The sequence below is a fragment of the Anolis carolinensis genome, chromosome 2 (genome assembly GCF_035594765.1).
Source record: "Anolis carolinensis isolate JA03-04 chromosome 2, rAnoCar3.1.pri, whole genome shotgun sequence".
Taxonomy (NCBI): Eukaryota; Metazoa; Chordata; class Lepidosauria; order Squamata; family Dactyloidae; genus Anolis; species Anolis carolinensis.
In genome coordinates, this window is record NC_085842.1 from 118,981,321 (window position 1) to 118,995,193 (window position 13,873).

Sequence of the window (13,873 nt, forward strand, 5' to 3'; positions counted from 1 at the left end):
GAGCAGAGTGCTGCATACATTGAGGGAGCATGGACTCTATGCTAAGTTAGAAGAGTGTGCTTCAGTGTGCAGGAAATAATTTTTTGAGATACCGCATTTCCCTGAAGGCATTGCCATTGGACTCCCCCAACGTGTGGGCAGTGGTGGAATGGTAGACTCCCATAGAAAAGAAAGATGTGCAACGATTCATGGGATTTGCCAGCTACTACCGTAAGTTCACTCCCAACTTTCCGAAATGGGCTGATCCCATCACTCAGTGTTTGGGGGAGAAAGTGCCATTCCGATGGACAGAGATGGCTGAAGAGGCCTTCGAGAAGCTCAAATAACTGTTTACCTCTCAAGTGATTATTCAGGACCCTGATCCTGTGACCCCTTTTGTAGTACAAGCTGACACCTTGGACATGGCTGTTGGTGTGGTGTTATTGCAGTAGAGACGGGAACATTTTCACCAGTGTGCATATTATTCCCGGCAGTTGATGGCCCCTGAACAGAATTATACCATTTGGGAGAAGGAACTATTGGTCGCTTTTGAGATTTGGTGACACTGGCTGGGAGGGGGCCATCACCTGGTGGAGGTGCAGACAGATCATAGCAACTTGGAATATATACAGTTGTTGTGAAAGCTAAACCAGCGACAACAGTGCTGGGCTTTGTTTTTTGAATGTTTTGATTTCCAGGTCTAGTACATGACTCCAGCACAGACAAAGCAAGCAGATGCTTTGTCATGAAAACTGGAGTATGTCTGAGACTGGAAGGAGACCTCGGAGGCTTGTATCCTGCATCCTGGGAACTTTGCTGTAGCTGGCACCACCACAGAAAAGGAGGTGAGCCATTCAGTGATCACAGCCACAGCTAAGCCCCTGACCACTTCAAGTTCTTCTCTGGCCAATAAAATTTGGACATGGCAAGAGTCAGATCTGTGGGTGCAGGAACGTTTGAAGTGTGGAGTAAACTTTCCTTTTAGCTTGGTGGATGGACTGTTTTGCCACTGTTCCCATGTATATGTTCCCCTGGGACTGGAGCAAGGTGAGATTCTGAAGTTGTGCCATAACAGTTACCCAGAGGAACATTTTGGACTATTCAAGACCATGCAATTATTTTTATGAGATTTCTGGTGCCCAAAAGTCAGAAAAGAGGTGGAAAATACGTGACCACCTGTCCGGTGTGTCAATGTGCTAAGGCTAAGGTGTGCAAGCTGGCAGGCTTTTTACAGCCGCTACCCATACCAACGGAGCCCTGGGAGATTGTATCAGCTGACTGCCACATTGCTGGTTTTTTAGCACCCTATTCCCCTTGTTTTTTTTCCCAGTCATTCTCCCTATCTATGGACCATGGCAGTATCTGGGTACTGGAAGACCTCCTGCAGAGTTATCAAGTCTCTTTTAGCACCCAATTCCCCCTGTGCATTTGTTTGTTTCTTTCTCTAGCCATTCCCCTGTCCATGGGCAGTGACACCGCTTGAGAACCGGAAGGCCTCCTGTGGTGCCATTGAGGCCACACCCCTTTGGTGTGCCTCCATCCTCCTCCATCCTCCTCTCACCTGCTGTTCCTGTGCTCGGGGATAGTGGGCCTGCACCCTTGGACGGCCTCCTCCCCTCACTTTGTGATCTCATTGTCCCTTTCATTACAGTTCGTGGAGGTGGAGGTAGAGGTGGAGAATTGTGGGGTGGAGGGGAGCATGGCAATGGTGGCGCTGAACCACCCGAAGGTGCTGAACACACTGAGTGATGATATGGGAGCTGGGGCAGACGCTGCCTCATGCACCAGTGAGCCTCTCCGCAGGGGCTGAGTTCTACTCTTAGGTATCACCAAAGGCCTTCAAGGGAGACCCAAACCATGGCTTCCTCTTCTCCAGGAACCAAAGGTCTGGCAGCAAGATATCTAATAATAATAATATTGTTTTGTATTTGCTTTTATACTGTTGTGTCTGGGCATGGCCCCATGTAAGCCTCCCCGAGTCCCTTCGGGGAGATGGGGCGGGGTATAAGAATAAAGTTATTTTTTTATTATTATTATTATTATTATTATTATTATTATTATTATTATTATTATATAGACTGCTTGTTAATTGGAAATTATGATTGTTCCTAATCCATTACAAAGCAGCATTTGTTTGGGGGATACCCGCACCTGAAGGATGGCATCTGTGTAGGTTCCACGCCTCTAAGGCAGGCATGGGCAAACTTTGGCCCTCCTGGAATTCAACTTCCACAATTCCTAACAGCCTAAGCTTAAGCGGTTAAGGGGGGGGGGGGAGAAGAAGGGGCCTGAGGTTGTTAGGAATTGGGGGGGTTGAATTCCAAAACACCTGGAGGCTACAAGCTTGCCTATGCCTGCTCTAAGGTGGGAGCCTTGTATTATCCAGTTGTTTTAAAGGCACGGTCTCTTCTTCACTTGGAGGCAGAGGCATCTCATGAGTATAGTGGGTGCCATTCTAATAACACATCACAACAAGTATTTTTCATCAGATATAATTTTAGGTCATTCTTGTAGAGATTTTTTGCACTGAATTCAGATGTGTGTTTATTTTTCTCTCATGTGTAGTATTTGTGATGAGGCTAATCAAATAATTAATGCATTTACACACTGATATCAATTCGATTCCTAAAGATTGGGAACCACTGGTGTAGATCCATATAATGCAGTTTAATTATATTGCACTGCATTATATTCTGTCTACACTGACCATATAATGCAGTTCCAAATTGGATTGTCTGTCATGTAGATCCATCCTAAGTTCCATTGAACTCAGTGGGTTTTATTTTTGAGTAGACATGAACAGGATTGCCCTATTATTCATTTTATCCTGTCAACTTAAAACTTCATCTAATCACTAGTTGAGGTTCATTCACTGGCCCCAAAGAATATAGAAATTAGGGGTGTAAGTAAATCATAATATGTTTTGAATAAATGAACTCAGTGTAAGTGAACTCTTAATATTGTCAGTATCAGATAACATTTGGCTTTTGTATATAGCTTTCCCTTCCTTCTTCTGTTTGTTTGGCTTAGGCTAGTGCACTTCTAAAGCAAGGAAGAGAAACCAATAGCTCACAAGTTATATGAGACACATAGGGGTTCTCCATGCGGCTTTTTAGCTTCTCTCTGCCTCTACCAGGAATCAACAGATACCAACAAAGGGCCAGCTTTCTCACTTGCACATTTGTGATAAATTTGCATTCTGGGATGCAGAAAGAGTCTATGTATTGCTTGTGATTTGTGTGCATATTTGTATGTATGCATTCATGATGGTAATATAGGATAGACTAAATAAGTTTTAATTCATTTTATTGAGGCAAGATCACATATTTGGAACCAAGGAATTTGAAGATTCAAAATTTGGGCCCACATTTTTATAAAGAATGCTTTCTTCTTTCAGGATGATCCATTGTGCTTAGCCTCTGGTCTCCTGCAAATTTGCCTAGGAAAGAAAAAGATAGAAGTAACATTTCTTTCCAATGAACCATTTTCAAAATTTGGGAGTATCACTGAGAACTGGTAAAAAATGTAGATGTACTAAATAAAAGAAAACTATTACTCTATGGGGAAACCAAAGAAAACTTCTGGAAAAATAACTGTGAAGTCCATCAGAAATTAAGAAGCCCGATATTGTGATGAGAGCCAAATAAGACCTTAAGATCATGATAGCGGGAGGGGGCCTAGTAGGGTGTATCATGAAGCTGCTATAATAGTGATGGACAACTATGTAAGTTGGACAAGTGACAGACATGCAATCTATCATTTTATCATGACACAGTTAGAAATGAAGCAGACAAATTATGATTAAGGGATTGGTGTAATGTGTTATTTGTGTATGGAGTTATTAAGTTGCAACATGTTTAATGGTTTTAAATTGTATTTATATGTCGATTGTTTTTAGTGATTTTATGTTATGATTTATTTGGTTTGTACAATGAGGCATTGAATGTTTGCCTAGATGTATGTTGTACACTGCTCTGAGTCCCCTGCAGGGTAAGAAGAGCGGATAGAGAAGAAGAAGAAGAAGAAGAAGAAGAAGAAGAAGAAGAAGAAGAAGAAGAAGAAGAAGAAGAAGACGAAGAGGAAGCAGCAGCAGCAGCAGCAATTTCATATGAATTTAAGACAGTTCATTCACAGTATGGAAATGAAGGCATAACAGCAAAAAGATAACATATTCTCATAAGGAAATTACTGTAACTGGACTTGCACCTTTGCAAACAAGCTTGGTCTTGTGTTGGTTACTACCAAGTTTTCTGTCTTTCATAGAAATACAGTACAACTGCCATGGGCAGACTGTTAGTCCCCAAATGAAAAGGCTGTACCAAAATGAATATCAGTAGATTTGCAGGATATCTTTCCAAATTGAATTGTTTTAGGAAAGAATGATCAACATGTAAAATAGGATATACCTTTTATTTGCAGGGTCCTCTTTTTTTAATGCCAATCAGTTTTCCAGATGACCTGAAATAACAGAATGGTTTGTATGAATAGTATTATGAAAATGTATTCGACCTTACAGGCCATCTGTGGCCATTGCAAGTTACATGCAAGAATTGCTGGAACACCTCATTTCAAATATTTCTATGTCCACCTTTTCACCATATAGTCAATAGAGCAGATTATAATTCATTGTTGAAAATGTAATAAGCATGAAATAACTGATTAAGGGAAACTGAAAGTAAATTCTACATTAATATTACTCTACAGACTTCCACTTATGGCACAGTCAGGGGGGGGAGGAAAGGGATACTATGGTTTTTCTTCTCAGCCTCATCAGACTCTGGCTCACAAAGGGGGAGAAAAGTGTTCAGCACTTCATATGGCCTCTATTCATATGGGAAGGACTCATGTAGTACTTCAAAAGTTGCTGGACTTCTAAAACTGCTGGGAGTTGTAATCCAACAATATCTGGAAGGTCATATGATTTTCATCCCTGCTCCAAAGCGTACTTCATTGATGCCCCTTACCAATATCTATGACCTAGCCAGCATTCGGAGAGTCAAAATTTGGGCCCACGTTTTCAATAATAAAATAATAAAAATAAAAACTTGCTTTTAGCTAATAACTTTTATTTTCTTCCTGGTTGGCTCTTGTTTAGTTATGGGAATGTGTCCCAATCGCTGAGTCTTGGTGGATCTAGGACTTAGGAGATGCTACAAGTGACTGGAAGTAGCTGGCTAAAATGGACAAAGGAAATTAGTGGTTTTTTCTCTTCCAGTAACTTTTGGGAAGCAAGTGAAATAACAGCACTTACTGAAAAGGTAATATAGCAGAGAACTTATCACCCCCTCCCATTGGTTGTGCTATTTTAGGCAATCCAAAAACATCAAAAAGTGTCTTATTGTGCAACCAGCTTAAGACCTGAGGGTGGCCTTAGCAATGATTTCCCTGAAATATCCCTATCCTCTCTCAATGGGTCCTGGTGAGCCTAGTGAGAGGAATGACCATGTTCAGCAGCCTGGAATGAAGAAATCTAGCCAGTGATTTATTTCCCTCAGTGCCCCAGAGTTATGCTGCTGGAGGGAATTGAAATGGCTAGATAAAAATGCCTGACATTATGAAGAGTGCCAGGGCAGGATGCATCTTTCAAAGGAGTGGGCTCAGGATAGGCAGTAGATATAATGTTAGCCTGATCAAAACAATGAGACCTTGTCTAGTGCCCAAGAATGCCAAATGTTTCACTTATCATGTGTCTGGGCTAGATCCAGCCTATCTTTGTGATCGCATCTCCTACTACGAACCTGCATAAACCTTGCGATCTACCGGGGAGGTACTTCTCTCATTACCACCCTCGTCTCAAACGCGATTGGTGGGGATGTGAGAGAGGGCCTTCTCGGTCGTGGCCCCCTGGCTCTGGAACTCTCTTCCGAGAGTAATCAGACTAGCCCCCACATTAACTTCATTCCGAAAAGATCTGAAAACTTGTTTTTTTCAAGCCACCATTGACTAGATGAACAGTTCATTGAGTCCCCACCTTTATCTATCCAAGCCTTCTGCACTTTATCACTGGCCCATGCTAATAGTACTCCTGATATATTGCACAGCTATATATTACTTCATACTGAAGTATGAAGTGCCAATTATGTCGCCCTTGGTCATTGGCTATGCTTTTATCTTGTGATGTGGTGTTTTATATTTGCTGATGTATTGATTTGTTATGATTAGAATTCATTTTATATTGTTTGTATTTAATTGTATTTTGTTGGGCTTGGTCCCCATGTGAGCAGCCCCAAGTCCCCTCAGGGAGATGGGAGTGGGATATAAAAATAAAGTTGTTGTTGTTGTTGTTGTTGTTGTTGTTGTTGTTGTTCTTCTTCTTCTTCTTCTTCTTCTTCTTCTTCTTCTTCTTCTTCGAAAAATACCAGACTTTATGGGGCCACGGGGGAGTACTAACTGCCCTTTGCTTTTTATTTTGTTTCCAAAGAAGGCACATAGGTCCATGCAGAAGATATATGAGTAGCTGATGTCTTAACATAGCCCACTTTTTATGTCAAACTTACCGAATTTTTGCACACAAGAGGCATGTGTTGTCATAAGTGTTGCCATCAGTGCCGCATACAGGTGCATATAGTAGAGGACAGGGTGCCCCTTTGCCCTTTGGTGGTTCTGGAAACTTACTGCAGTCAACCTATGAATACATTCCAAACAATGTAAATAAGTGCAGCTTAATGGACATTATTTTTGAACCAGTTTTGTTAACCAGCTACATCAATCTAAGAACCACAAGTACTTGTAAAGGATACCTACTTGTCCCTTGCCCCTCCTGCTTTCACATCTCCTCCTTCACCTGACTTCAAAAAAGATAAATAAATGGGTCCTAGAATGAAGTCTCTCTAGAAGCCAAGATGATGAAACTGAGGCTCCCATACTTTGGCCATGTCGCAAGGACTCACTAGAAAGGTCAGTAATTCTTGGTACAGTGGAGAGCAATAGGAAAAGAGGAAGACCGCCTTCCAGATGTTTGGACTCTATCAGAGAAGTCAGTGCCCTGAGTCTGCAAGGCCTGAGCATTGAGGACAGGGTGACTTTGAGACCTCATTCACGGGGTTACTAGAAATGAAAATTAACTTTAAGACAATGAACAGAAACCATAAAACCATTGGGACCTACACAATCTTGGGAATTGTTCCAGAGTGATAGCACAGGAAAGCATTTTGTTTTTCTCTCACTCTCTTCCCAGATGGTAAATAATTGGCAGTGGACAATCAACACAGAACACAAATAATTGTTTACATCCTTATGTACATTTACATGTAAATATGGGATGGTTTCGATTTCTAATGACATAAGAATGATACTTACGCATTCTCCTTTGTAGGCCAAGTCTATTTTGGCTCCTCCTCTAGAAAAAGAAACCTGAGTTAATTAAGAAACTGGCCAAATGTGTGAGGCATTTAGAAAAAAAGCATAAGATTGAGTTCAATATGACAATACACTATCTTGGGCATTTATTTTCAGGGGCAAGTCCCTAGATGTCATGTGTGGCTTGCTCCCAGGTAAATATGCAAAGGATAAAATATTGAAACTTACCCCTTGCAACATTTTTTCTTTCCTTTACAACAGAGATAAGCATTTGGTGGACTTGTTGTATTATTGGACTGCAACTCTTATCGTCCCCCATGATTGGCTTGTTTGCTATAGCTGCCTGAAGTTGCAATTCAACAATAACTGGAGAGTCACAAGTTGTCAGTTCCAATGTACTTGAAACAAAACATCTCAACTGCTAATTTAAGAACAAATTCAGAAGTATATATTCAAACTTCTCTATTATTTTTGTTCTTCCAATTGTTTCACAGTTTTGTAGATGAGGCTTTTGTACTGCAACTGTCCTGCTTTAATTGTGGCTCTCCAGATGGCATTATCTTTAGTTTTTACTTGTTGTGTTATTCTTTTCTACATTGATTTTTTTGGCTAGAAAATCTGTCAAGCAGGAAGAAAAAAAATAGCTACTTTACTGTCTTACGTCATCCATCATGAATCTCAATAGCAATTTGTAAGGTCATTTATTAAAGTTCCCCATTTCATGATCTGATCTCAACTGTCCAATTTACATGGACCATTTTGAAGGAGACAAGAGTGCAAAATCTCCAGTTTTGATGTGTTCAGCTCAAACAGGAAGAAATCTCACTTTGCTACATTCATTGATTTGATGAGGATGGGATCACAAGGCCAGACATAAAAAGCTGAGTTAAAGAAGGGCCACTTTATTGATGTAATTATATTGTAACAAGCCTGGACAAAGCAAGAGGGGGAACTTACCCGGGTTTAGCTGAGGCCCAATGTCTACCCTTGACAACCTCCTCAACCTTTCCTTCGGTAAAGCGCCTGACCCAGGGGGCAGTCAAATTGTGTGGCTGAAATGTATAGAGTTCTATATATTTACTTAGTTAATTTTGTCCTATCCTCAGTTGAGGTGCCAAGTGCCAGCTCTACATTTACTTTCTGACCAGATGCAAGCACGTTAGAAGAAATGTCCTTCTCATTTTAGGTGAGTGAGAAGGAAGCATTCCCTCACTTCATATTGATCCTGAAATGGCCCTTTTAACTAAGGGTATATCTAGAGTATAGAATTAAGGCAATATGACACCATTTTAACTGCCATGGCTATATGCTATGGGATTCTGGAAACAGTCATTTGCTGAGGCTCCAGCACTTTGGCAGAAAAGGCTAAAGGCCTTCTAAAATGACTGATCCTTGTCTTCCATAGCATTATGCTACGGGAGTTAAAGTAATGTCAAACTGTATTAATTCTACACATCCCAAGTCTTGATTTCCAGATAGGAATATTGTGAGGGAGATAAAGAGAGAAAACATGATGACATTGCTCAGAGTAACTGTGGTTGGCATTTAAAGTATAACCCTTAAGATGCACGTGCTAGTAATCTCAAAGTTGGATTTCTGTAATATACCATACATTTGGCTACCTTTGTAGCAATGTTGGAAACCCAAATAGTTCAAAATATAGTAGGTAGCTTGATTATGGCAGGGGTCCCTAAACCTTTTAAACAGGGGGCCAGTTCATGGTCCTTCAGACCATTGGAGGGCCAGACTATAGTTTTTTTTAAAAAAAACTATGAACAAGTTCCTAGGCACATATCTTATTTTGAACTAAAAAAACCCCCCAACAAAACAGGAACAAATACAGCCTTATAATCATAATAAAAATAATTAGGGGGTTGGAAGAGACCCCTTGGGCCATTTAGTCCAACTTCCTTCTGTCTTTGTGCACTAAAAGCACAAGCAAAGCACCCCTGACAGATGGCCACCCAGCCTCAATGTTAATAATAGTAATAATAATAATAATAATAATAATAATAATAATAATAATAATAATAAGGGTTGGAAGATACCCCTTGGGCCGTTTAGTCAAACTCCCTTCTGCCTTTGTGCACCAAAAACACTAGCAAAGCACCCCTTAATAAATAAGTATTAATTAAATAATAATTAAAATACCATTATAAACAAGCAAAGCTGTGGAAGGCATACACCAGGCGAGGGAGGAGGTGGGAACCTTTGAGCTGCACACGCCTTCCTTAGCAGGGGAGGAGGGAACCGCTGCTGCACGGGCCAGATAAATGGCTTCGATAGGCCACATGTGGCCCACGGGCCATAGTTTGGGGACCCCTGGATTATGGGAACATCTAGAAGGGAGCATCTTACAGCTGTACTAAAGTCACTCCACTGGGCCTCAGGTTTTGGTCTGGAACCATCAGGGCTTGCAACAAGCAATGCCATTTGTCATATTCTGTTTTTTAAAAGTCTGCAATTCTGTTTTTTAAAAGTTTTTAAAAGTCTGTAAACATGTTGTGTAAGGTAGTTGTGTTGTCCCTGAGTAGATGTATCCTTTCTGATTTGAACAATGAGCACCAAAACATGCACAGTTTACTAATTTGATGATTTTTGTGCCCAAAATCTACCTGCTGTTAGTCCTAACTGGAGAAGATGTAATAAATCAATGGAGCTTACCTAAATGCTGTATTTTATTAATGGACAAATGAAATGATTTTATAATGTTTAAATATGCTAGCTTGCAATTGTTTTATATTGTTATGTTTAGATATTGCTTGCTGTGTGTGTGTGTATACACACACACACACAGATCTGATCTATTTTAAATATTTACAGTTTTCCATTGTCCCAGAGCACTTCTTTGGAAAATTATGCATTGTTTAACACCTTCATGATTTCACCAACTCATGCAAATAAGCTGTGCAAGTACTCACAGGATTTCAGCACACAGCAAACATTCATTGCCATAAGTCTTCCCATCGGTTCCACAGACTGGGTCATATTGCCGGGTACAACCTTTTGGAGCTTGTTGTTGCTGCTGTTGCTGCTGCTGCTCAGGTTTATACTTTTTGCAATCAAGCTGCAGAATAATGACAATGAAAAAGATTAGAATACATACAACCACATTTCAGAAAAACTGTTTTTCCCCACAAGACAGAAAAGACCCCAATCCCTTCTTCATTGATAAATATACTATATACCTATATACTATATGGAAGTTGTAGTCCATCTACTTCTTGCGGTCCACTTTTTGCTTATTCCTTACACACATTTTTTCAGGGGTATTATTAAAACATAGCTTAAAGAACTCCTTGTGTCATCTTAGTTAAAATAATTTGGTGTTTGATCAATTGAACAGATACATAACATAATGAAAGACTGTGTTATGGGAAGCATTGTTTGATCTGGTTTTCTTTCAGATTGTCCCATGAGGAATCAAACATGTTAAATCAGAATTGAAAATGTTCTAAAGTTCTCCTCCTGTTTAGAAAAAGATTATTTTGCATGCTTTAAACATAATCTTTGAAAGTGTATTTTCCATTTATTAAAAAAATTAAAAAGACCAGAAACAATGTCTGTGTAAAAGGACTGAAGCTGTCCAGCAACATTCATATATATGTCTACTCAGAAGCAAGATCTGTTGTGTTCTGTAGGGCTTAATGCTTTCGTACTGCCTTATGAAATTCCAGCATTAACAGTCCTTTTAGTTACATCTCTTTCTATAATTCTTTCAATAATAATAATAATAATAATAATAATAATAATAATAATAATAATAATAATAACAACTTTATTTTTATACCCCGCCCCATCTCCTTGAAGGGACTCGGAGCGGCTTACATGGGGCCTAGCCCGATAAAACAATTAAATATCAATGATACAACAATAAAACAATTATACCAATAAAACCTCAATTATCAGTAAAACAATCGATAAAATCGACATGAAACATACAATATTAAAACAAGAGACTAATTCATAAAACCCAGTACAGAATGTGCTGGAATGGGACCATCTTTTATGTATTGTTTTATGAATATCTGAACCTTGTTACAACCCTATGACTCAATTCAGTCTATCCTGAGCAAGCAATTGGACTGTTCAAAATGACAGTTACAAAAATGTGATTTTACCTTATGTGCTGAAGTCCCTGAACCTGAAAATAAAATTCAGAAAAGCATTACAAGACCATTGAGAAGTATTTGGGATATCTCACAAGTATTTGGGATATTTCACTTGAGAGGCAAATAGTCTTTAGATTTAGTAATCTGGATGGGCTGCATGAAAACAAAATGAATCCCTTTTATGTGCTTCTGAACCCAAAACACTAACACCATCACCCAAAATGAAACAAAAATGTAGGTATAATTCTATCAATGATGTAAGGCTTCCTTTGACCTGCACCATTATCTTCCAGTATGGTATCACCACCAGAGTGCAATAGCAAAGCAACAATGGTGCTGGAAGTTTCCATCAATATAACAGGGCATCCAGCAAAGTTCTTCCTTATTGGTTATGGAGAAATGGACCAGTAGTGGAGATGCATGTCTTTCAATATTTTCATAGGCCACCTTCCTAAGAGCATAAGATTGCTACATAGACCCAATATATAAGACTTATATGTACTTTTAAATTATGACCCTGCAATGTGGATCTGAACTGATGGTCAGTATGGTTCGATCTTATAGTAAAAAAGACTCAGACAAATTTTAACCAGCATTCAGTAACACGAAATTCTTACCAATGTCAACTTCAAACAATTTGGATGTATGATTCGGTAATAGGAATGGTTATACATTTAGAAATATTTATTGCAATCAACTAAATGAAATTTGTATAATGTCCCTAATGTATGAAGCCTTGAAGGTGACAGAGCAGTAGAAAGAAGTCTTACCCAGAAAGAAACAACAGCTCAGAAGGGAAAAGATCACAGAGATAGTGGTTATCTTCATGGTTAAGGAAGGCAGTCTTCTCTCTGGATTCAGCTGCGGCTTTGCGCTTCTCTGTCCGATAGGTTTTTGACACGCTTGAGAGTACATTTATAGTATTCTATCTGCAAATGCCATCTCGTTCTTTACTACTCTCACAAGGATTTCCGATGATCCACATTCTTAAAACAGTTTTATTTGGGGCAGAGGTGAGGCAAGAGGAATGCTACTTTTCTTCATTTCAGATATGCTCTCAGAAAATTGACAAATTGTGTGTGTTTGCACATGTTCTTTGTGGGTGAGGGGAGGCATCCTACTAAAGAGTCACTGAAGGAGGAAGATCTTATTTTTTCCCCTATATCCCATTCCTTGTCCCATGGAAACTTGGAGGGGCAGGGGGGCAGCTGGAACAGTGTGAAGTTGATAGTGCTGGCCACAGGAGCAGAGGAAAATGCATGTATTTCTACTTCCACCACCACTTTCCAACCACTTCCCTGGCATTAGAACTGGATGGCTGATTTGGGGATCAGGATCAAGCATGGGCTAGACGTTTTTACACTGCCTCTGAAAATGCAGGTCCACAGCTTGGGGATCCTCCTGGAGTCAGTGTTGAACCTGGAGACCCAGGTTTCTGTGGTTATTAGGAGTGCATTTACACATTTTAAAATACTGCATCAACTGTTCCCATTCTCCAGGAAGTCCCCTGGAGACCATCACATGATGCAGAACTGCTTCAGGCAAAACCCTTTAGAACTCCATCCCAGCAGCATTGCCACAGTGGAGCCCAGAGGAATTGGGTGTACTCCCATCTCTTCATAGAAAAAAGCCAAAGGAGCTGAAGAGGAAGTGGGAAAACAGCAGGGAAACATTGAGGGAAGGGAAACTATAGACCCCAAAGGGAAGTAACAGATCCTCACAGCTTATTCTGCTGCCTCATGATTGCCCCATGATTGCCCCTGCTTTACCTCTGCCCACCTGATACGGTCCTGTGTTACATCCCATTTGGATTACTGTAATACACTCTACGGGGAGGGGGTGCCTGTGAAAGTATTTGGAAACTTAAGATTGTCCAAAGAGCTGTGGCCAGGTTGCTAACTGACGCTGGCAACAGGTGCGGACAACCCCTTTGTTCCAGGAGCTCCATTGGCTGCCAGTTGGTTCCCAGGCACAATACAAAGTGCTGAGTATGACCCATAAAGCCATGTGCAGTTCAGGTCCAGGCTATTTGGCTGATCACATCTCAATGTACAAACCTGGCCATGTCCTGAGAACTTCAGGTGGGGGCCCTTCTCTCGGTCCCACCTCCATTGCAAACTTGGTTGGTGGGAACAAGAGTTTTTTAGGTTGTAATTATATATTGTATTGTTTTTAGTGTTAACAGCTAAGGTCAGTAGCAAGGTCAAGGTACTTTTTCAAGTCTTGTGTACACCAGCATCCTGATCCACAAGCTTATGTTAATTTAGTCAATCAAATATTTTCATTAGTACTGATAGAAATGAGTGACATCTATAGCAATTTTAAAAAAACCTTACATATATTCCCACATTTCTAAAATAAATCCTGGGCATATGATGTGTATTGCATAGTAAGTAAAACTAGTAAACTTTATATCCCACCCTATCTCCCTGTGGGGATTCAGGGCAGCTCACAACATAAAAGGCGAACATTCAATGCCATAA

At 40.2% G+C, this 13,873-nt stretch overlaps 1 protein-coding gene across 1 annotated transcript; it reads right to left on the reverse strand.

Annotated features, from left to right (window-relative positions):
• Positions 1 to 3,268: 3,268 nt before the first annotated feature.
• Positions 3,269 to 12,333, reverse strand: LOC103277866 (ovomucoid). The gene is made up of 7 exons (XM_062970462.1): positions 12,161 to 12,333; positions 11,400 to 11,422; positions 10,200 to 10,345; positions 7,279 to 7,318; positions 6,477 to 6,604; positions 4,386 to 4,437; positions 3,269 to 3,418 (listed from the first exon to the last, which is right to left on the reverse strand). Exons 1-6 carry the CDS (start codon positions 12,303 to 12,305, stop codon positions 4,389 to 4,391), a joined length of 531 nt encoding a protein of 176 aa, XP_062826532.1. The 5' UTR covers positions 12,306 to 12,333; the 3' UTR covers positions 3,269 to 3,418; positions 4,386 to 4,388.
• Between the last annotated feature and the right edge of the window lie 1,540 nt (positions 12,334 to 13,873).